We start from the raw sequence: 25,548 nt of genomic DNA, 5'->3' as shown, positions 1-25,548 counted from the left end.
AAAAAAGATGTGTTCAAGAAATCATAACAATAAATATTGTAACTAACTACAAGGTAAAACTCAGTAATGCATGAATCAATTTGTCCTGGTACTAGATTACAGAAATGCTGGTTGCATATGGCCCAAGATTTCCTAAATAATTGAAATTTTAATCCTGTTAGGTAAAATATAGAATCACATAAAATAATATTCAAATTAAAATAAATTTCAAAGACACTAACTTTTACAATAATTAGACTTTTGAAAAGAACACTTAAGACTTTGGTATGCAAAGAAAAGTATAAAGAACTAATGATGCACTGGATAATAAGTTCAACATATGAAAAATTGGTCTAGGGCTGAATTTCAATGAGAGAATTTCTTTCGTATACTGGAAATTTGACTTATTATACAAATATAAAATATAAAAAAAAAATAAAAAAATGAAAACACAAACTTGCTTGCCTTGTGGGCACAAGTATTTGTGTTCTAACTATGTGGATTGAGGGTTTTATCTCTAGACGGCCTCTTTTCTCATACTATATTATCATCTCTTATTTTATTCTATTTGCTTATTGTACATATTACAGATTTTAAATTCCTTATTTTAATAATAAAAGAAAAAAAAACTGTAGATCAAATATAAAACTGATGTCTAATTTGCAATAGTATGATCATAAACATATGTTTTTATAACTTAATAGATATCTGTTCTATATTTTATTAATTTAAACTTGTAAACATAAATGATAACCATCTTTTGTTATGGTTTAATAACTTAATTTCCTTAATGTGTAGTTAAATAATTTAATGCTTTAAATTATTTAATAATATATTCTTTGTGTAATACTGAGTTATAATAGTACTAAATACTCTAATATTATCACAATGTACCTAAAACAAATTTTATTTCATTTATGTGTGAATATATTTAATAATGATATATAATCAATTAAATTTTTTATTATTTGTATGATGATTTTTCATTAAGAGTACAATACATGTATTGCCTCAGTTTTCCAAACACATAACATAGCAAATTTTATGTTCTGAAAAACTCATTCCAACTCATTTATGCTTAATATTACAAACAATTTACCTCTAATAAAATTTATTAATTTTAAAACAATATCTGATGAACCTAAAATATTTTTTTGTATAATAATTTTAAACCAAGTTATTAATATTATAAAATTGACAAACAACTTAAAAATATTAAAATGTTTATAACTTGCCTTAAAATTAAGATTTAAAAAAAGTCTATGATATTCTTTATGTAATATTCTTACTTTTAAATTTGATGATAGGTAAATTAACTGTAATGTTAAGTATAAATGAGTTGAATGAATTCTTCTCAATGGTCAATTCGCAATGACATAAGTTTGTAAGACAGAGATAATGTATTGAGGTGTAGTGTCCTCTTAACTTTATAGTAGTATACTTACTTAATGGAAAATTAAATGGTAGACTATGAAACAATTACATACCTATTATACTCTTTAAATGAATATTTTTAGCCTAAAACTACTTAATATTAATAGTTCTATTATTTACAGGACTTTTTTTAACAACTAAAATAATTTTACTTTAGTTTAAAAAAAAATATATTCTTTTTTTAAGGGCAACAAAATGGAGATCATTCTGGAATTGGAGGAAATTTGATGAAAAAAACTCTACTCATCTTGGTTATGTAATAAGTAATAACTTACCTGGTTATTAATTTTTTTATCAAAAAATTTAAAAAAAATATATAGTAATTATACTTTATAGTTAAAATATGTATAAGTGATAAACGTATTATTTAATAAATATGTATTATTCTAAATGTACTTGGTATTATACAATTAAAAACTGTTTAAATAATTTTTAATAATTTTAATATTTAAGTTAAGATTGAAAAAGTGCCACCATAATGTATATTATACATAAATAATGTAGGTATATATAAAATATAATTCATCAAAAATTATAGAGTACAATTTTATTTAAATTAAAATTTGCTTTAATACACACACTATATTATTATAAAATAGGAAGAGTTATTACTTAAAACATTATATACAGTCATTATAAATGAATTCAAAAATTTTTTCTACTCTTTCTAAACATAAAGAATACATAAATAAATATTGAAAAATACTTAAATGAATTATTGTCAATTTTATATCTGATCGCCCTGGAGTGCATTTAATTTAATTGATAACAATTTTATAATCTACCAATTAGCAATCAATACATTTTCTGTGAATAACTCATGGCATAAGAAAAAAACTTAACACATTTTTTGTTGTATATCTGCATTATATTAACTAATATGTTATAAATATACCTTATTTTGTATAAAAAAATTAAATATTGTTTCAATTAAAAGACAATCTTTAGTTTTTAAATATCATTGTTTTACTTTCAGTTGTGTACACTAAGTAATTGTACCTACGATTAATTATTAGTGCTTTATTAAACGTACCTTGTTGGAACTATAATGTTTGCTCAATATTTATAATCTTATAAATAGTTATGTTTTTTCAAATTTCAAATGAGCCCCATTAATTTTTATTTTAAAAGCCATGTTGATTTAACATCTTATTAAAACAGTTGATGAAAAAATAAAGCTATTTGATTATTATTATAAAATAAATTGAATGTATCTTGTAATAAAGTGACTTAATTATCATAATTATTTATCATTTTATCATAAGTTATTTATAAAATGACAAGATAAAAATTTTGTAACAGCGAGATAAATATTCAAAAGGAACTAGTGGAAGAGATACACTCTTTTGATTAGGTAATAATTGAGGGAGGGGTTAACTTTACTTAACATTGGTTTTGGTTACACCTGTTTCTTCGGGCTAAAATTGTATACTACAAAAATATAAAACCAAATTTCATAGTTTTAAATTTTAATGGTATTTTGTATATTATTGATGAGAATAGTCATTAACCTCTCGATAAAAAAAATTAATTAACAACAAGTATTTTAAGTAAATAAATATATAATCACAATCAACATAGAATTGACTGAAACATTGAAATATTGGTTCAAAAGACTATTTTATAAGTACTGATGTATAATCTATATAAACTAAAACTATGATTTTTATCATAGAATGAACTTTCAAGAGTTTAACTACATCTTAATCTTTAGGTAAAAGTGCTGTATTATTTTAAACAATTTAGTCATTGGGTTATTAGTAGACGCAGCAATTATGCTGCTGTTAATTACAACAGATTTGTGTTTGTTTATAAACATTTTTTAATATTGTTTGTACATCCATGTTCTATATTAAAGGTAGAGTAATATTGTTAACAGTTTACATCTGATAAGCCATCTAACTGATTTTTACATATGGATATTTTTTTACTAGTATATACAAAGTAAACATAAATGTTTTGTTTTACCTATTTTAAAATAATAATTTAGAATGTTAAAAAAAACTACAACAAAATATATTAATATACAATTGATAAAAATAAATATTAAATATAATGAAAATTATTTGAAGTTGAGTAAAAAGTAGAACATTGAGTAAAAATCTGTAAATTTTACTGCCCCTAGATAATTAAAATATTTAGTAGAACACTTAAATTAACAATTTTTGTTTTTAAGATAAAATTATTATTTACAATATAATAATTAAACATTATTTTTTCATATCTTTTCCATACAATTATTTTTAGATAGAATTCGATAACAGCTTGCGGGCACATTTCATGAGCAACTTCAGCTTTTACTTTGGCAGCATCTTCTTTACTTTTAAGCTTCAACTCTATCATCACCAGTCCATTTTTCAATATTTAACACCTTGATTCTTCAACTTTAGGCTCTGACTCTCTTCATACGTCGCTAAACTAATCATCTTTGGATACATTAAATTCTATAGGCCTTTTTTTCAATGGAAGGGAAGTATTTTTACGTCCTCTAGATGGACCAGCTTCTGATGTAGATGGGCCAGGGTTTGATACTGATAGGCCAACAACTAAAATAGAAGGACCCGCGTCAGATATTGACTGGCTATCAGATGTAGCAGGACCATCGCTAGATGATGCATGATTTGTAACAATTGGATTTGGCAGTTTGCATTTAAGGTCAGGATTTTTTTGTTTAAAATTTTCAACTAAATGTGAACAGTTAAGATTCTCTTCAGGTTCCCAAGTATTATAAGAATCATCATAATCTTTCCACTTAAGAAAGTATTCGTTATAGCCATTGTTTGTACGGAAATTTAAAATGTTTTCAACCACATAGTATATATCTTTGGTTTCAGAACTAAAATAAAAATACATAAATATGTCGTTAATCAAATATAGAAATAGATTTATTATTTATTTTAAATATATTTGTTGCAAATAACAACCAAAAAGTGTTACTAAACTGCTTTTGTATACGTGTAACCTCTACAAGTTTTCAAATCATATAATTTGTATGATTTAATATATGTTAAAGGTAAAATATTATATTTATAATAAAATTATACGTTACACTATTTTAGTTACCTATGTTTAATATTAATAAAAACAATTAAAACTACAAAATGAAAATTTTATATTTGTAGACTAAAATAAATACCTAATCTAATCATTGTAAGAATAAGTTTGCCAGATGGACAGGAATCCAATAATTTATATCCTACAAAAATCTTAAACATATTGCCTAGATATGTAGAACATAAAAAGATGGCAGCATAAAATTACTAATGGCCAATGGGAAAACACGATTAGGTACGTAATAGGTATGTATTATCCATCTGTTAAAGCAACGGTAGATCTTGGTCCTGTTCGGAGAATGAAATACTCGCAATTCGTTTTTTAAAAAACAACCAAATCACAACTATTTTTCAAACAAGTATTTAATTTTATTAAAATCAAAATTGACTGTGGCGATGGTTAGTGAACCTGAAAGTTAACACAAACCAGAACGTGTAAAAGAAAAGTCCAAAAATCGTCGTTGGCAAGTGGCCTGGATGTAGAGGGGCTAAAGGGTGTTACATTTCCCCACGAGTTGGTTAGTTGGTACATTTGATATTAAGCCGCTAAGTCAGCAATTTAACAATATCATAATAAAAGTTTTTTATAGACAAAAAAAAGTTATTTAATTTAAATTAACAAATTTTATTACAGCTTATTTAGTTATTAGTTATATTATAAAATCAAAAATTTTAAATTATGCATGGTATAATTATGTATAATACATTTATGTTCTCTTTCTTGAATTCAATACTCGCGATAATGTGTTAAAAATAGATCAGGAGTTCAGTGCCGTGTTATTGCGCGGGTTTCTGACAATGGTTATCGATATATACGGTATTATTTAACACATTAGTGATTTACTAAAAAAAGGTCATCAGATAAAAAAAAAAATTTAGCCTAATAATATTTTATTTTACTTTATATATCGTGGGAGGGGCTGCAGCCCCCCTGGCTACACCACTGATTACTAGGACTCGGATTTTAAAGCAAATGTTTCTTTTTATATATTTAAGATAGAAATCTAATTGTATACATAAATTCGTTTCACGTTAATCTGATTCCAAATAAACGAGTTTATTTTTGCTTTTTTCAGTTATTCTAACTGTAGAATTTTTATATGTTTGTTATGCTATAGTAATAAAAAAAATGTTTATTTAATTAATAAGAAATGTGAAAACCCGCAATAATATTTTATAACATAAATATATAGAATATAGATATTATATTGGTTGCATCCGAAAACCGCACACTTTATTGATCATTATATAAAAAATTCCCCAAACTTATAGTGGTTAAAACCGTACACTATTTTTAGTGCTAACTAACGGATATGAAGATTATAAGATATACTGTAATAATCATGCTAACACGTTTTAATCTTTAGTCACCGCTCATTATTACTTTATTATGTATAGTATACTATACATGGATGGAGCAGGAATTATTATTTTCCTTTAATACATTGTTTTTTACCTTCTAAAACTGAATCTTGTTATATAAAAATGAGGGTCAATATTAAAAATTTATGTATGGAGCTAGGTTAAATTTTAACTATTAAAATTATCTATCTCGACTTTGAAATAGCTGCTCATAATGCCGTACAAAAAATATTTACTGGAGTAAAGGTTAAAGGTTGTAGATTCCATTTTGGTCACTCATTATGGCGGAAAATAATAACCTTCGAAGATCATATAGTAATCAAAATGAAACAGGTCAGTGATTAAAAATGTTTTTCGGATTATATTTTTACCAGTACATGAAGTCACTGAGACATTCGTTGATTTAATGTCCATATGTCTACCACAAGAAGCATATACTGCATTTGGAGACTACATTTTTGACAACTACATCGAAGGATAGTTTTCAATTGACATTTGGACCCATCCAATCAATGAAAATATGACTACAAGGATAACAAATGGAGCTGAAAGATTTCACCAAGGATTTAATTCTGAATTTTACATCCCTAATCTCAGTGGCGGCTCATAGTAGGCGCGATGGGGCGATCACCCCCCTTCTAAAATTATCATTTATTACAAATTTATAAGTTTATTATCAATTTTTAATTTTATATTGTAGTATAATATTATTAAAAATAAAAATTGTGTTTTCTATAATATTTACATTATTAAGTATTATGAAAACATTTTCAGATAATGGGAGTTTAAAAATAAATTATTCAACACTGTAGCTTCTGAAAATCGATAACCGAAAACGATTTACCAAGATCCGCGAGCAGCGCATGCCATGCTTGGGCGATGTTAAAAGTCGCTCGTCATAACTATGATCGGAATACAAAAACTAAGAAGGGGGAACACAATAATAATACTGCCGCAGGGGCGATGATTTTAATCGCCCGATACACATGGATTCCGAACTTGCGTATATTTATTATTTACTTTGTGTAGTCATAACTCGCAATCAATTATTTCAATTTGATATTTTTTTCCAAAAATATATACTGGAATTATTAAGCTTTTAATCATGGATTCATCCACACATAAAAATTGTATTAAATTAATTTAATTAAATAACCATTATTAATATTATTTGTGTTCGATACCTACTTTCCATAAATAAGCAATTTTATATCGCCCTCCCACTTTCAAAGCACACGAGCCGCCACTGCCTAATCTATCTGTATTTATGGTTATTGATGTTTTACGAAATATTCATATCGATACAGTAACGATAATGAACCAGTATCATAATGGAGTGCAAAACATTGTCCGTCCAATTGAAAAACAAAAACAAGTTAGTAAATACGTAATAGTAATATTTTCGATTATTAACTAAATTTTATTTATTTTAGAAGCACTCATTTAAATGGTAAGATGAATTTTTAATAGACAGAGATTGTTTGAAGTTTTTAAAAAATGTTGGTAATAGATTTCAGCCAATCAAACTTTAAACATTTTACACATTTTATATTTTTAAATACTCGTATATGCATATTTTTGTTTGAATACATTTTAACATTTTTTAAATTTGAATACTTGTATATATATATTATATTACTTTGTATATATTACTTTGTATATATATTTTTTTTTCTAATAAATTATAAATTATTATTTATTAAGTATATCTAATCTAGGTAAAAATAACTTTTTTGGGATTGAAATTAAGTGTGTGGTTTTTGGATACAACAATTTTAAAAATAGTGCGGTTTTAACCAACCAAAAATGTGCAGTTTTGTTCTGTACTTTATCAAAAGTGTGCTGTTTTAGGAATCAACGATTATATTTTACCCATCGTCAGACCGTGACCGTACCATTAGTGTGAACCGACTTTAAACGTTTAGATTATCGATCTACAAACAGCTTATCGGCTATTGCACATAACCTTTAAAACCTACGCTCAGCACTCGTATAACACCGATATCGACCAGTTTAACATTTAAGCTTTATAGTGCTCTATAGTGTCGCAATTTATAAAAAGGCTAAAAGTTAAAACAAATGCATTTAATTAGTATTAGAATTTGATGAAGAATTTTTTCAGACAGATGAATCGATTTTATATTGCAAACTATGTGATATAAAAGTGTCACATAAAAAAAAATATAATGTACAACAGCATGAACGGAGAGAAAAAGACACGAAAATAAAGTCTGCATTACTTCAACCAATTTTACAACAGTTTAGTAGTCAGTCAGATTTTTAATGCCGATTTATGTTCAACATTGGTATCTGCAAATATTCCAATTAACAAACTAAATAATCAACATTTTCGTTAATTTTTGACAATGTATTGCAAAAAAACTTCCTAACAAGTCGATATTACACAAAAGATATTTCAATTAATGTTATGAAAATACATTGGTAAAAATTCGTGATACAATAACAGATTAAAAAATATGGGTGTCTATTGATGAGACTATGGACTCTGTACGTCGTAATGTTGCAAATGTAATAGTGGGCATATTACAACTACAAAATCCAATATGTTCGTAATTCACACAGAATACTTGGATAAAGTTAATTATAGTACAATATTTCAACTATTCAATAAATCTATGCATATTTTATGGGAAAATGGTATAAAACATAACGATGTTTTGCTGTTTGTCTCAGATGCGGCACCTTATATGAAAAAAGCTGGTGATTTTATAAAAGCACTTAGACAAAACTCATACATGTGAATTTCTTGGCACATGCATTACACAATGTTTGCGAAGAAGTACGTGCAAACTTCCAAAATATAAATCAGTTGATTGGAGGAATGAAGAAAACGTTTTTAAAATGTCCCAAACGTACTGCGATCTTTAATGAGAAATGCTCAGAATTGCCAAATTTACCAAGACCAATAACGATCAGATGGGGTACATGGATCAAAGCTGTCCAGTATTATTGCAAATGTTTTAATGAATTAAAAAATATTATTGAAGACTTTGAAGAATAATCTCAATGTGTTAAAGTAGTAAAACATTTATTTCAAAATGTATCTCTTCAATCAAATATTGTGTATATTTCAACCAAATTTGGAGTTCTACTAGATATAATTACAGCATTAAAGAGAAAAGTTAACTTTTAACAAAGTATTCACAATTTAACATTCTAATATTAAATTATATGTATAATTTTAGGCGAATCGTTGACGACATGTCTTAGATGCAAAAAAGAAGTTAATGGAGATATTGCAAATGCAATTTCGGGTAAACTAAATCGTGTTCTTATGAAAAACAAAAGCTGGAAACAATTGCTGGACATTAATAATATACTGTGTGGCGTTTCATCAATCGAATTTAATTATTATAGGTTTGATTTAAACGAAACCTCTTGCATGAAGTATGCTGTATGCACCGATCACTTCAATGGATGTAGAGCGTTCGTTTTCTGCGTATAAAAACATCCTGTAGGACAATAGTCAGTTTCACTTTTGAAAATCTTGCCAAATACATGGTAGTAAATTCTTTTTTTAATTTAAATTAATTTTTCAATTTTTTTTATTCAGTTTTATAAAATTATAACTAATTCGTGTTAATTTTTAGTCATGCTTTTTTTGCTTTTTAAAAAATAAATAAGCTTCATTTTTACTTTTTTAAAACAATTTTGTGCTTTTTTTGTTATTTATTATGCTTTAAAATTCGAGCCCTACTGATTACTAATCATAATCATAATAAATTGTAAACGCATAGGTCAGCGTAAAAACGTATTATTACTTTATTATTTTGCTTGGATCTCGTGATATTATACGAAAAACAATATGAGTGACGCGAATAAAAGAAAAAAACGGGTTAAAATGGAATGCATGGAATGCGATAGTTAATTAAATGAGAAATTAAAATAAAAAATCTTACAATGGCACACATTTTGACCCACATTTGCAAAATGAGGAGTTTAATTGATATTTTAATTAATGAAGTAAGAAGAATTATTGAAAAAGAAGTCTATGAAGCAAGCTTATAACCAGTTATGACTGATACAACCCCAAATAATTTAAACAAAGATCGATTGGCAGTTTGTTTGCATTATGTTAATGAAGATGGAAATGTAATTGAAAGACCTCTAGAAATAGCTGAAGGAGTAGACAAAACTGGCCTAGGAACAGCTAACATATAATTGAAATTTTAACTAAACACTTTTAAGGTACGGATAATTTGCTCAAACGATTATGCTAGTAACATGTCCTGGGAGTGCAATGGTTCACAAGCAAAGATTTCAGAATTGAGTGGTTATAGTGGTTTTTATATTCTATCTCAAACATACCAAATTTTTTTAACATGCATGCAATTTTAGTCTAATTGAATCAGACATGATCGTACTTATACATATTTATTTAAGCTAGCAATAAAAGGTATATTGTATTAAATAAACAAATGTTGGATGTTGATAACATTACAATTAAGAAATTTATTCAAAACAAGATGGATAGCCTGCGCAGCCTATTAAAGTTGTTTGGACTTCATTCAAAGCTATACGTAACACCTCAAAAAGTATTTGTTCACATCTTATAATGTTTGATAGAAATAATAAGATAAAATCATTTAGTATTAACAAAAAGATTCATTCGATTTACTTCATTGTATTCTTAATATTCATGAAAAATATAATGTACAAATTTAAATCACTAACTGAGACACTAGAAAAGAAAAGTCTATGTACAATTAATGCTGCTGTTTTGATAGGAGGCTACAATTAAAAAATTTACAAGACATTAATTCAATTTTAGATAGAATAAATGATTTGATCAACAGTGCAAACTCCTTTGCAGTAAATCTTAGTATGAAAATCTGATTTCAAATTTCATCACCATAAAAGAAACCGGCCCACGTTGGACCAAAATGTAGGCATTTGAGTTGATATAGCCTTTCATGTATTTTATAAAAAAGAACTAAAATGTATACTTTCTACACTTTTTAATTTATCAAAGGATAATTTAAAATTGTTTATTAATACAATAATGCCACTATATAAAATGTTATCGTTTCCATTCAAGAATGAAAATATTAGCATAGAGAATAAGCAAAATACTAAATTAATATTTCCTTCCAATAATAATTTTGCTAAGTTGAAAAGATATCGAAGCAATTCAAGCCATTCTATTGAAAGAAATATGAAAACATTTGAGTTCAATAATATTGATAATAACAACCACTTTTATTTGTATATAAAGTAAAACATATACTATTATTGACTAATAGTATTTGTTGATTAGCATTAACTGCGCCTGGAAGTGTGTTACAACCAATTAACGGATGTTTAGAAGCTTAAAATTATCAAAAATCATTGAAAGTCAATAATGTCAGATAATAGGTTAGACTTATTTATGCTGTTAAACCTGAACATTAATTTATGATCGTTTCAAATAACTCCCAGCTATAACAGTTACCATCTGTCTTAATATTACTATCACCATTAACCTAATTTTTATTTTATTTTATTTTTATTCTATTTTATGTTATCAGTCTGTCAATATTTACATGTTTTAATTTTTTGCTCAACTTTGTCATACAAAATATATATTAATGCTGTTGAATATTGAAAAGTTATTTTGGATGGAGTTGATGTAAGGTAAATAGCTATCACAGTTCTCTAATATGAAACAAAAAAAGAATTCAGTTTTTAAAATTCAATATTTTATTACATACAAATTATTTAATATTAGTGATCAAATAATACTCATAAAATTTTATGTTGCAAGTTTTAATTAAATTTAACTTCATGTTCCCATTGTTATGTGATAACTGATAACTAAGGTATCAATACTAAAAAAAAATCTTTAATAAATTTTGTTTATGGCTAGAAATAATAATAATTTATTCAACTCAACATAGGTAAGATACATAAATACAAATTAAATGACAATACGAACTGGACTAATTACCCCTCTTCTTAAGCATACTTGTGATGAGGAAGGAGACTTCAGATATTGTTTATACAAGTAATACATTATTAACAAAATTTTTTTAAATTAATGAAAGTGAAAGTTATTACCATAGTACTGAATAAAAATAAATAAAAACAGAATGGTACTCTAATAATTAAAAACGTGACCGAAAAGTATAATTTATTGATATTAATGATTATTTCTCTAAAGCATATATATATTTTTTAAATAATATCTTATCATTTATTGACTTAATATAATTCGGTAATTTATTAAATATTGCTATAGCTAAGAGAAATAATATATAACCACTTATCAACCCAGTTACTCAAATCAAAATGTAGTTAGATTAACGAAGATAGATACTAAATATTTGTATGTTTATGAGATATATGTTAAATATTAATTAAATTTAAGTGGAGTGAGAAAATTTTTTTAGAGATGAAAAATGAATGAGTCAGTCTATCATAATTTATTTTTCAGAACAGCCCTGTATGTGTATTGCATAATATTCTGCTTAACTGTTTAGGACTATATAGCAAAAGTAAGACTTAACATTTAATACTGTCAACTCTAAAGCGGTTTGCAATCAAAAAATTATTGATGAATTATTTATCCGTTATTAATGAATTTCGTAATTTATTATATTTATGAACAAACATTTTTCCGTAACTGTCATACATCAGGCCGACGATAACAGCAACGACATCGTCAAAATAACTGTAAAAACTAAACAATTCACAGACCTCAGTGGCTCATTCACACGCTGATTATATGGGGATGGATAATATTTGCAAACAATAAAAAACAGAGGGTAAAGACCGAGTCAACGGGATGTCCAAGGTCCGCGAATATGCATAAATACTAATTGTTATTTACCTGTTATTCATGTCCAAAACTTGTGAATGAAATGAACGAGAATCAATGTATGGCGTTGAATAAATCTACCAGATTGCGGGATCAAATAAAACGAAAACCGTGAACATCAGAATAACGAAGACTATAGGCGGCAATACAGTGTCTTAATAATTAAGTATATAAAAAAAAACAAGAAATCATCGAACGGCAAACAACTATAACCTCCAACAATTCAACTATGATGAAATCGATGACTGGACAAGAATGCGTCGACAAGAGCGTTGCTTCTATTGACATTTGACAGTGTGTTCGTAACGGGGAAAAAATAATACGCATGCCAACGTCTTTGATTAGGCTGCCATTTTTACAGGTAGTTTACGAAGGGTTTTTGTTGTGATATCACAATTTTTATTATCAATACAAATAATAATAATAGTAATGATGATGTATCTGTATTTTTTTAGCAATAGTTTTATTAATAATGTGTCAAGTTTTTTTTTTTTTAATAAGTACATTTCTTTATATTGAGCTCTTTTTTTTGCAACTTATTTGACATATTTATAATTAAATTAATGCCAATAAATACCAACATCATAGTTATACGTGATGTGCGAACAGTTACACGATTAACACGCTTTAATAATAGAACATGCTACTATAACATAGAGTATAGTCAGTATAGATACTATAGACCAGCGTTTCTCAACCAGGGGGTCGCGCCTCAGGGGAGGTCCCGAACATCATAACTCGGGGTCGCACAGGTCAAAAATAATAAAACGCTGATTTACAAAACGGGCACTACTCTATTAATGGAAATTCTTAACGACCCAATACATAACGTTCAAACTTGATAAGCTTAAGTTACTAGACATGGTATTTATAAATTGGTATTTAAAATGTTACATTTCGTTTGGTTAATGATAGGATACTTTTACTGTTTAAATGTTTACCTAACCTAGATGGAGAGGGGGTCGCGAAGTGATTGACTATATTTTATACCTATTTTGGGGGTCGCGACACTAAAAAGGTTGAAAAACGATGCTATATAGACGATAGCTACAAACGACGGCAGACAACAAAAAGAATGCATAGTTATAAGTATTATGACTTATGACCCGCCAACACTCGGCACTGAATCTGATAGTTGTCATCATATTTTAGTTTATATAAGTTTATTTTAGTTATATACACGAAATCGAGTGGAGAAACCGGTCGATACGACGACGACGACGACTATCACAATTCTGAATTTCCATTAAAAAGTTCACATTTTTTAATTTGTAAGTTAAAACTTAATTTCTAAACGTACGATTTTGATGAATTTTACAAAAGCACGTTCTACACAATATTTCTGATGTTTTGGAGTTTATTAGGAGTTATTGATGCATTAAAAAATTAGTTATGTCGTATTTTTCTATACACTGTAATTTAATAAAATATTATACTTTTTCAAATACATAAATTCATGTTTTCAAATTTTTTATAAAAAGGTTACGATAAGATGCGAGCCGCGGTTTGGTCACCCCTGGTCTATAACAATTCTAGTATCTGAGAACTTTCTGAAGCATGTTGGAATATTGCATTTTATTTCCGTTCTAGATGGCCAAGAAATGATTGGTTTCAAAATAAGTGATAAAATATTAATAGTATTTAATATAATTCGCTTGCATTTATCATTAGAACAATAAAAAAATATAGCTAAAACTGAATAGGACATATTTTGTTTCAATTTCATTATTGTCATAACGATTCTTTCTTTAAGGGAAATAATATTTTGATTACGACTGGAAACTAGATTTGTAAGTTGCATACTTTCAACTAAGCTATCAAGAAGTTGATAAGAGGAAATACCTGTTAATGTACTTAGCTTTTGCTCAGTGTCCATTAAAGTTAAAATGTTCAGTTTTATGTCACCACTAGTAACTTGGACTGACACATCACTAGTTGTTGGTAGATCAAGATGTTCGTTCACTGGAGTATTTGGTAAAGTTTCATAAATAATATTTATATCATAATTTTCACAATCTTCAAATTTTAATTGACAATTTGCTCTTTTTGCAAACCTTAATAGTCTTGAATTATTTTGTTCTTTTTCTTTAGAGCTGATTACTCTGCATGTAGATAGTGTTGGCAGATTACATGTAGGAACTGCAGTTTTCTTTAAATACCGTTTTGTTGAATGTGTATCTAAACAAATATACATATGCATTTTTACATTATAATAAATTATTGTAAGTACCTACCTAGTTGCTTATTTTTAAATCATTTTTACAAACCTGGTAATATATAGTCTTCACGGTTGAAATGTAATGAACAAACCATCATATACTTAGTTAATTTCTTTCCATTTCTAAGATTATGTTCTCATTGTGCTCTTTTAGTATGTTCACATTCATTAGGAAAACGATGAAATCTTAATTCTGGATTTCACCTGGATCGTGAATTGCACCCAAATACTGAGCAGAACTGGTTTGACTTATTTGGACGGGGTGAAAATTTAGCGCCGCTATTTTCCATTATGTTTTATTTAATAGTTTATAAGTATCAATATTGTCGGTTAATATAAAATTTAAATATATAGACACTCGTATTTTGTATTATAAATATTAATTATAATAATAAAACATGTAAATAAAATGAATCATAAGCCTATGCAGTGGCGGATCCAGGGGGGTGGCGCAGCGGGCGCGCGCCACCCCCTCAGCTTTTATTTAATTGAAAAATTACATTTTAAATACAATTTAAAAATTGTAAAATGTTTTTATGAAATTATTGTGTGTAGCGTAATGAAGTACTTTTTAATAAATAATAATGAGACGTACTTTTATATTCCGAATCGCCGGACGGCGGTTCGAGGATATTTCTAGTTTCTACATGTGTAGTGTTTACGTATTATTAATATTATCTTGATAAGTATTTGAATTATATCTAAAAATAAATATTCCATTCAGATTATTTTCGGGCCACGACGTACGGCACAGTCCCCGTTATTGTAATAATTGAAATAGATATCTATACATATAATATTTCATTATTCATCAGATTAAAATTTAAATTATACAACAACAATATCTGATTTTCTTCGTATTGTGTACAAGTGTACAAAAAATAGTTTCAGTATTGAACTAGCTGTGTTATGTCGTGGTTACTTATATTTATGTTAAATTATTTCTAAATGGTTATATTAACGGTATAATAATATATTATATAATATTAACGGTATATTTCTAAACCTATAATGGACAAATTTGTTATAAAAAAAAAATTAAGTTGCATGAAACCCATGAAAGTGTCGCACCAACAGAAGAAATGGATACTTTAATTCCAAGTTTGTCGTTCAATAGTTTATTGACTTCTGCTTCGACGAGCTCAATAAAATCGCAACGTATTATTGATGATAATAATGATATTACTACTTCATCGGAAAGTTATGATATTGGTAACTATATAGACCACATATATTCTATTAATGATTTTACTAAATTTATGATTCTTAAAAATCACTGGGTCCCTCCAAAAAATTATATATTTCCTTTTTTTGTACATAACAAACGCAATAGAGAAGAAAAGCGACGTCCTAATCATCAGCATTTATCTAATTATTCTTACTTAGTTTATTCTGATGTGAAAAAAGGACTTTTTTGCAAAAATTGCGCCATTTTTACTAATGATATTCTAGTAGGTGGTCAAAAAACAATATCTGTTAAAAAATTGGTGACAGAACCCCTTATAAAATTTGCTAATTTATTAGGAAAACATGGAGACTTAGACTGCCATTCTCAAACTCAGTATCATAAGTTGGCAATAGTTAAAAGTGAATCATTTATTCAAGTATATAAAAATCCATCTTATGATATTCGGAATCAGGTTGAAACTTCACGTAAACAACAGGCTATTGAAAATAGAGAAAGACTTGTTCCAATAATAAAAACTTTAATTTTACATGGACAACAGAATATACCTATAAGAGGCCATCGTGATGATGGTTTATTACTTAATACAAATAATAGTCCTGTTGCAACTGAAGGAAATTTTCGTTCATTATTAAGATTCCGAATAGATAGTGGGAATAAAGTTTTGGAAAATCATTTAAAGACAGCTAAAAATAATGCTACGTATATTAGTAAAACATCAACAAATGAGTTAATAAATCATTGTGGTAATGAAGTTCTTTGTATTTTATTAAATAGAATACATAAGGCAAAATATTACTGTGTTTTGTTTGATGAAACAACTGATGTATCTCACATATCTCAGCTTAGTATATCAATAAGATATATTTATGAAAATACAGTCGGAGAAGATTTTATTGGTTTTGTTGATCTTCATAAGGACAATTATAGTGCAGATGCTCTTGATTTTGATATAGATAATGAAAGTAACACATTAGATTTACAACAGTCAGAACCAACTATTACAGGAGAAATACTTGGTTCAACAGTTGTAAAAAAGTTGAAAAGTGTGGGACTAGATTTAAAATCATGTGTAGGAATCGGTTGTGATAGTTGCAGTGTTAATATGTCGACAATATGTGGAGCAGCAATTACTATACAAAAATCTGCCAAGAATGCTTTAATATGTCCGTGTTTAAATCATTCATTGAATAATAATTTATCTAGATAAAATAAGATTCAAAGTGTAAGAAACGCTATTGGAACTATACAAGAAATAATAAAGTTTTTCAATGTTTCAGCTAAAAGAAATTTTATTTAAAAAAAACATTTAGAGTATCAACTGACTAGTCACTGCATAACTCGCTGGATTGAAAGGCATGATTCTGTATTACAATTTATAAATGACCTTCCAATTATATTGAAAAGTTTAACTGAAATTTCTACATGGCATGATATATCTACTTCATCAAAAGCCAATTCATTGTGTAAAACTATACAAGACAGTGAATTTGTTATGTGTATTTTCTCTTAAAATGACATAATGTGTCTAACACGACCTTTAAGTATACGTATTACTTCAAACTAAAAATTTAGACCTTTTTTCTGCTACTACTAGAATAAAAGAACTTAGAGAAGTACGAAGTACAAAACGAAACGATGCAAATCAGTGCTTTAATATTATATATAATAATGTTGTTGAAATGATGTCAAAATTAGGCACTGAACTAAAACTTCCAAGGACTACTAAAAGGCAGACTTACAGAAATAATATTGAAGTCAACCCAGAAGACAGTCAAGGTTACTGGAGAACATCAATTTATATTCCTATTTTAGATGAAGTAATAAAAGATTTTGATAATAGGTTTTCTAGTGATAATATGCAATGCTTTAATCTTAATTTTTTGATGCCATCGAATCTCATGAAATGTTTCAAAAACACTGAACAGTTAAATCAATCAATTAAAGACGTTTCTAATCAATATAGTGAGTTATTTGGTGAATCTATATTTTCTATTGAACAAAAACTAAAAGGAGAATTAAATCTATTGGAAAATATCTATTTATCTATTGTAAAATCAGATACTGACCTCACAACTATGACATCAGCTATAACATTTCTAGACAAGCTTGATTGTGACTATTTTCCAGTATTTTCTTTATTTATTAAAATTCTAATCACTCTCCCAATATCTATTGCTACAGCAGAAAGAAGCTTTTCTTCTCTACGTTTACTAAAAACATGGTTAAGATCTAGAATGAGCGAAGAAAGGTTAACTGGTCTAGCTTTGTTATACATTCACAAAAATATTGATATTCATAATAATATTGAGAATATCATTAATAGATTTGCTAATGATAAAAATAGAAAATTGGACTTTATTTTGTAATTATATTAACTGTACAATGATTATTTTATAATTAAGCACCTATATATGAAGTTATAATAACAGTAACAACTATTTTATTTTCTGTTTTGTTTTATTGATTATTTAATATAAAATAAAGTTTTATACCTACTTGAATTAAACTGTGATTAATTTTATTTGAACGTAAGTTAGTTCAAAATGATAAATTGGTAACACACACATTTATATATAATAGTAAGTATGTAGTACCTATTTAAAGTATATTAATACTTAAACTAATTATTGCTTAAGTAAAGTATTTATTTTATCATAAATAGTAATTATGATTCATTATTTTTATATACCTACTTCTTATCTATCTTACCTATCTTTATTACATTTTTAGATATTAATAAAATCATAAACATATTTGGGAAAATACTTTTAATTTTACATAAATATAATTTTAACTTACATGGAAAGTTTGACGAAAAATCGGAAGACCAATGTAATTGGTCCACATAAATCATAAATGTCTACAAAATGTGTGCCCCCCCCCCCCCACAAAAAATTCCTGGATCCGCCCCTGAGCCTATGAAAGAAACAACACATTCATTCACTCTTATAACAAAATAACAATAACACCGAAGTTGCCCAGTTGCATTAGTTACAATTTATACCACCAGAGCGCGATCAATCTTAAATTAATCTCAATACATTTGCATGTTTTATAAAATACTATAATAATATAGTATATAGGTAAAAAGGAGGATTATAACATAATAGTGATTTTTTTTAAATGCCTCATAGTATATTTATTTAAAATTAAAAACTTTATTTTTCGCATCTAAAATTTGTAAAACTTTTAGTTTAAATGTTACGTACCTACTGGCTACTGCACCATATTATATCACTCATTATTCTATCTATTAAAAGTGTATAAAATGTGGACTTGATATGATTTCTTAAATTAAATTGTACACTCTACACAATGTCACAATGAACATAATAATAACATTTATTTTTAACATTGATTATGGAAATATGGAGACGTATAGTCTATTCTATGTATTATAATAATCAGTCTTATTAGTTATTATTATTATTATATAATGAATTGTGTATATTGTTTTTTTAGATTTAAATGAACATAACTCAAATAAAATAAAACATGATGAAAATTTTGAGATTCAAACATCAATAGAAGAAGATAAACATTTTTCTTCAACAATTTTATTAAAATGTTATATTTTAGATTCTGAGCTAATTTATAAATTCAATATTGTAAATAATGTGATTTGTAATTAAATCAGTTAGCAGTTGTAGTGTTAAAAATTAAAATTAAAGTATCTATTTAACTATTTTCTTAAGTATAATTTATAATAATTAATAATAAGTACCTAATAACAATTAAAAATTGTTTTTGTTACTTGTTTAATATAAACATAATTACCTTTTATTTCAATGTATTAAAATTGCACTGATATTATGATTTATAATACCCTTGATACATCAGAATAATGCACACCAATACCATCATCATCTCAAATATCATCTAGTGATAATTGTGAAATTTTACCTGCAATTGAAAATTGTAAGTTAATAATTTTATAAATTTACTTTGTTGAGATTTTTTAAACCTAATTAGATAGTAAAAATGTTTTTGATAACAGATGAGATTATTCACCAGATGAGATATCTATAACTTAATAAGAATCTATTTAAATTGATCAATGAAAGATAATTATTTAATTAATTTCAAATAACCAGAATTTTTGAAGTTAAAATATATTTATAGTTATTTGTTTAATTATTATGTTTTTTTCACAAGAAACAAACATATATTTAAATTGAATTACCTATGTGTTAAAGTATCTGTAATTATTTTAATTCCAGTTTTTAGAAACTATATTAACTAATTGTAATATATTAATTGTAAACTTCAATGTATCTACTTTTTTTCTTTTAATTTCAGCTAATGTGGTGACTGTATATGATCTCATAAAACCGCTACCCTTAAATTAATTAGAATTCAGCAAATTATTTTAAAAAAATATACTTAAGTATTGAGTATATACCCATGAACATTACAAGGATATAAACTTAGATCCTTTAAGAAAGAATGGTTTAACAAATTTGAATGATTGAAATATAGTTCTGCTAGCATTTAGTTTTCATTGTCGATGTTTCAGAGGCAATGAAAAAAATAGTACTTAATATGATGCTGCCTTTTTAAAGTTGGTTTTAGAACTTGGTACCATGCTAATGAAGCATTTAAAAAATATCAATACTCTCAAAATTACACAAATAGTTTAACTGCTTTATCTAACTATTTAAAATTGAAATCGATTGATTATCAATTTGATACGTCTTGTCAAGCAGCTATCAGTAAAAAAGAAGAAAACGCCTTGAAAATAGAAAAGTTATATACCATCTTATTTATATTGTAATTTATTTAGTGAAGAGTGATCGACCTTTTTGAGAACATGATGAGAGTAAAACAAGTAATAACCAAGAACTTTTTAGTGAACTTTTGAACTTACTATCAAAATATGATAATCTTCTTTGGTTTCATTTTGAACATGGGGCAAGGAATACATTATACAGAAGTAATCGTATTCAAAATGATATTATTAAATCCATATACAATGTTGTTCTGAAAAAAATTAAAAGTAGCATGTAAAATTCATACATATCAATATTAGCAAATGAAACAAGTGTACATTCTGAAAAATTTTCTATCGTTATTAAATATTTTGATGGTAAACAAAAAGACCAATTGAAACGTTAGACACTTTAAGGTATATGACATATTCTGTAACTTCATAATCTATATGCAATTTGATTGATAGTGATTTAAGAGCAATGGGAAAATATTGGACTTCTGTGTTAACTGTGCGTTTTGAATGCCTCGAATGTATCTGGCAGTATAAATGGAATTCATTTAAAATTTTAATGAATTATTTCAAAGAAACAAAACTTTCTATCTGAATACATTTTTCTTTTAAATTTATTAAACAGTTAAGAAAGAGTTAATATTGCGAGGAGGATAGATACTATGTTACAGTCAATTTAGTACGTATATTTTTGGAATTATATACACTTATATTTATGTTTTATAAGTAATTGGTATGAGAGTATAGAAGCAATGTTTGAATGTAGTCCAAAAATTGAATTAAACGAAGATTTAAAATTATGATTGTACATCCAATATTAATAATTAATAGATTAAAAACTGAAGAAGATTTAAAAGTGACTACAACATCAATGAATACTGGAAATCATTGTGAAGTTGATGAAACATTGATTGGAGGAAAAATAGATAATAGAATAAATAACTGCTGTGAGAATAGAGTCAGTTATAAATTTAATAATTCAAGAAAATTGATTTATATTGCCAAATTTGGACAGGGCAAATCTATACAGCCCAGGCAAAATATAATTTTGCCTACATTGCCCATCATAATCTGGCAGTACCATAATGTCCGGGCAATGTAAACCTAGCCTGATAGTCTACTTTGCCCATAACATATACATAAATCATGATATTACACCAAATGTATACAAAAAACTAAACGGTATGCCCTTGCCTGATCAATAGAATTTCATATTAGCAAGGTTTCATAGTGCATGATTGTATTCATAGAGTTTTAAAATATCATACATAAATTTATTTATTGTGTTTAATAATTAAGTATTTATTTGGTAATATTAAATTATATAATTAATTAAATCTATACAAAAATTTAAATCCTGTAGAATTATAAATTTATAAACGATACTTTAGGCCAGCGGTCAGCAACTTGTGGCCCATGATTACAATTTAAAATTGGTATAAAAATATGGAATATCATATTATGTCAGTTGCTAACCTAACTTTGTTAATATATATAACGTTAAATTAATATAGGTACCAAATAGTGATGAAACTTAAATAAATTAAACTAAACATTGTTTAAAATGTAAATATAATAAAGTGTATGGCCCATAAAAATTATTTTTACTATTTTTTAGCCCTTGACACTAGAAAAGATACCGACCCCTGCTTTAAGCTATGTGTTATGCTGTAATTTATTTATTTTTACTATTAACATCTATAAAATATAAATTACATAATACATTGTACGTATTACATGAGTTTATAATAATATTCAAACCAAATGTATGCATAAAATTAAATAGTATTGCACTCACATGATCAATATTATAAAAAAAACACATAATAGTAACGTTTCATAAAGCATTAATGTACAATAATTGAAATCCTGTAGAATTATACTTCTATATCTAATATGTATAATACCAGAGGCTATAATTTATAATCACATTTGTTTTTTGTAATTTTTAATATCATTTATTAAATATTTATATTTAACAAACTCACAGTCGCTAATTAATACCACTGACCTCAAATGCAATTAAAAGCATTATCACAACATCAAAAGCAAAAGTATTGTGATATGTTGTAATTATATATAAAAATCTGACATTTGTCAGTTATGTGATCCATTATATGCACAATTATTTTATACACATTAATGTATTTTATACTATACATTATCAAGACAGTACTATTGCAGTCATGAAGATGTCTGAGTGTTAAGGCACCGAAAACTAAACAATACATATTTAATACAGATAAATAATTCAATTTATTGAATAAAAAAAAAAAAACCTTGAAAAAATATTAATATAAACGAAAATACTACAAATACATGAAATAATAAAAATGGGAACAAATCTAGTTTAGCGGCCACTCTAATTTTTTCACTTTTTTTTTTGAAACCCATGTAGTTAAGTATGCTGAAAACAATGGCGAATCAGAATTTTGTGAACAGACTAAATTTCAGAGTTATAGCTATTCGAATTTGGTTAATATATGTGTTATGTTAATAGCTTGATAGTTACTCAATAGCATAATGTGTAGTTTAATGGTACTGAGGGCCATGTAATGTGCGACAGATCCTCAATTCGACTTCGGTAAGCACTAATAAAGTTTTTACACTTTTTTTAATTGTTTTCATGATACCCGATACAACAAGTAGTAATTACCCTATGACCTACTTGAGGTCTTTTCGATTTCTTTTAAGTTATGTCGTAGTATGGGCAGTGATTACACGTTTTGCGACACTCGTCGCTACGCTTCTCGACACCATCGCTTTGCTTCTCGACACCATCGCTTCGCTTCACAAATCGAAAATATCCCTTGACTTTCTATACAACACCACCTCAAGTAGGTCACAGGATAATTACTAATATCAGTTATCATAAAAACAATTAGAAAAAGTGCAAAAACCTTATTAGCACTCACCAAGCATCGAACACGGGGGACCTATATACATTACACTAATGAGTAACATCATATTAAGCCTCGTATTAAGCTATTAACATGACACATATTATATATTAACCAAATTCAAATAGCTATAACTCTTAAACTAAATCCGTCCGTAAAATTCTAACTTTACCATTGTTTTCAGCATACTTAACTAAATGGGTTTCAAAAAAAAAAAAAAAAATGAAAAATTAGCGAAGCCGCTAAACTAGATTTATGCCTAACAAGTAAAAATGGCTAATCGAACCTGGAATACATTACTTTTCAAATCCGACGGCGACGTATACGAACGGAATCGGGGGACAAACGACACACGTAGGGCTCGCAAAAGACGCGTTCTACACGATCAGACCGCGCGGACACAAAAAATGTGAAACCTACTCGGGCCAAGAGAAAAATGTCCAATAGCCGTCGACGAGCGGTTGCCTTTGTTACTGCTGCAGCGATGGCTGTCGGCTAGACAGAATCTGCTTAAAAACCGCAAACGTACGGAATGGTCGAAACACGATCTACGCGATAAGACTCAAGAACGCGACGGAAAAACGTCTTGAAAGCCCGAAAAAACAGTAATAATAGTAATAATAACGATCGATAACGATAACGCCATAACGGACTGTCGGCGGTAGATAACGGCGATCTGACGGAGATAAAACGAATCTAATTTTCTGAAAGGGAGTACACTATTTGCTACGTCGCTACCTGATGGACAATGAGTCAACCACTTTATGTTTTATAATCACGTTTTTTTATAATATAATAATATTTATTTTTTTTTTTTTTTTCATAAGTTCGTAGATTTATTAAATTTGTTTGTTGCAGCTCTCCGTGTTTCTCTATTGTAGCTCAATTCTTTCAGGTCCAATATAATAGATTCAGATATAATATATTATATAGGTATATTGATCGGCAGTGTTTGAGAAGTAAATAATAATTATAACTTACGAGTTGTGCATTGGTAATAACTAATAAGTAGTAAGTACCTATCGAATCAGAAAACGTGTTTGTTATTAAAAACGTAGATTAAAAAAAAAATTAAATAAATAAACAAATAAGAAATCCAAATGATATCTGCTGTACAGATGGAGTTTATATTCCCGAGTGGCTATGAATATTATAATATTATCGTTCTAGAACATTCTTTAAAAACATCGTACGGTGGATTTGTGTGACAGCATGGGACTTACTATATAGTATAAACATATCTATTTCTGACAGAATTCAGCTGTTTGTTCATCTGTATTCTGTACACAATAACCTTCTTAAGTATGTCCAAGGGTGCTACGGTCTACGAACAGATACTTTTATTGGACGGCCATCTTTTGTAAACAAATTTCTTCACTAACATTGTACCATGATGAGGCGTAAAAACGGTAGGGAAGATTTATTGTGAATTATTCATCAATATTTCGAACGGAATTTAGCGTTTACCAGATTCCAGCTTAATATATTTTGTTCTCGAATATTCTTTACAATCTACAGTAGTCAGTGGGTAATTGGCTATTGACGAAATGACGACCGAATATTTAATATTATTATTAGCGCAACGAGTTATACTTAATATGATCACGTCAGATAATTCTTTGAAGTAATTAATAAGTTATCCGATTAATAATAATTAGTTCAATTAATTATTTAAAGAAAATTGATAATACTATAATAATATATAATGACTTAAGGATCATTAAAATTATAATATTACTAGGTATTCCCGTGCACTTTGTTGCCCATACAAAATGCATCCGTATTAAATTTTGTTGCCAACATGTTAAAATGGTAACATTTGGCGTAACGCATGTGAATAAATAATATTTTTGATCTTTTAATTTAGATTATAGAT

General features: G+C 27.1%; 1 protein-coding gene across 4 annotated transcripts; it reads right to left on the bottom strand.

The window, feature by feature from the left end:
* Positions 1 to 3,637: 3,637 nt before the first annotated feature.
* On the bottom strand, positions 3,638 to 24,249 carry LOC112604103 (heterochromatin protein 1-like). Of its 4 annotated transcripts, none has more exons than XM_025352973.1 (6): positions 23,959 to 24,249; positions 20,920 to 21,032; positions 19,830 to 19,955; positions 14,913 to 15,142; positions 14,488 to 14,823; positions 4,111 to 4,249 (listed from the first exon to the last, which is right to left on the bottom strand). In XM_025352973.1, the coding sequence occupies exons 4-6, from the start codon at positions 14,959 to 14,961 to the stop codon at positions 4,206 to 4,208; spliced, it is 429 nt and encodes a 142-aa protein (XP_025208758.1). In that variant the 5' UTR covers positions 14,962 to 15,142; positions 19,830 to 19,955; positions 20,920 to 21,032; positions 23,959 to 24,249; the 3' UTR covers positions 4,111 to 4,205. The 4 variants fall into 4 exon arrangements, 3 of the variants coding, with proteins under 3 accessions (XP_025208759.1, XP_025208758.1, XP_025208757.1); XM_025352972.1 differs by having other exon boundaries at positions 23,973 to 24,249; XR_003115205.1 differs by lacking the exons at positions 14,488 to 14,823; positions 14,913 to 15,142 and having other exon boundaries at positions 4,171 to 4,249; positions 23,973 to 24,249.
* Positions 24,250 to 25,548: the final 1,299 nt, after the last annotated feature.

This window comes from Melanaphis sacchari, unplaced genomic scaffold, assembly GCF_002803265.2.
Source record: "Melanaphis sacchari strain LSU unplaced genomic scaffold, SCAv2.0 Contig119_pilon_pilon, whole genome shotgun sequence".
Classification (NCBI taxonomy): Eukaryota; Metazoa; Arthropoda; class Insecta; order Hemiptera; family Aphididae; genus Melanaphis; species Melanaphis sacchari.
This window is presented reverse-complemented; position numbering and strand designations above follow the sequence as displayed.

Bases quoted from the DNA above. Each gene is read 5' to 3' on its own strand.
- LOC112604103 (XM_025352973.1), bottom strand. From the start codon at position 14,961: ATGATGGTTTGTTCATTACATTTCAACCGTGAAGACTATATATTACCA. The intron at 14,824-14,912 runs GTTTGTAAAAAT...ATATTTGTTTAG, and splicing joins TGAAGACTATATATTACCAG to ATACACATTCAACAAAACGG. The intron at 4,250-14,487 runs GTATTTCCTCTT...TTTTTATTTTAG, and splicing joins AAAGCTAAGTACATTAACAG to TTCTGAAACCAAAGATATAT.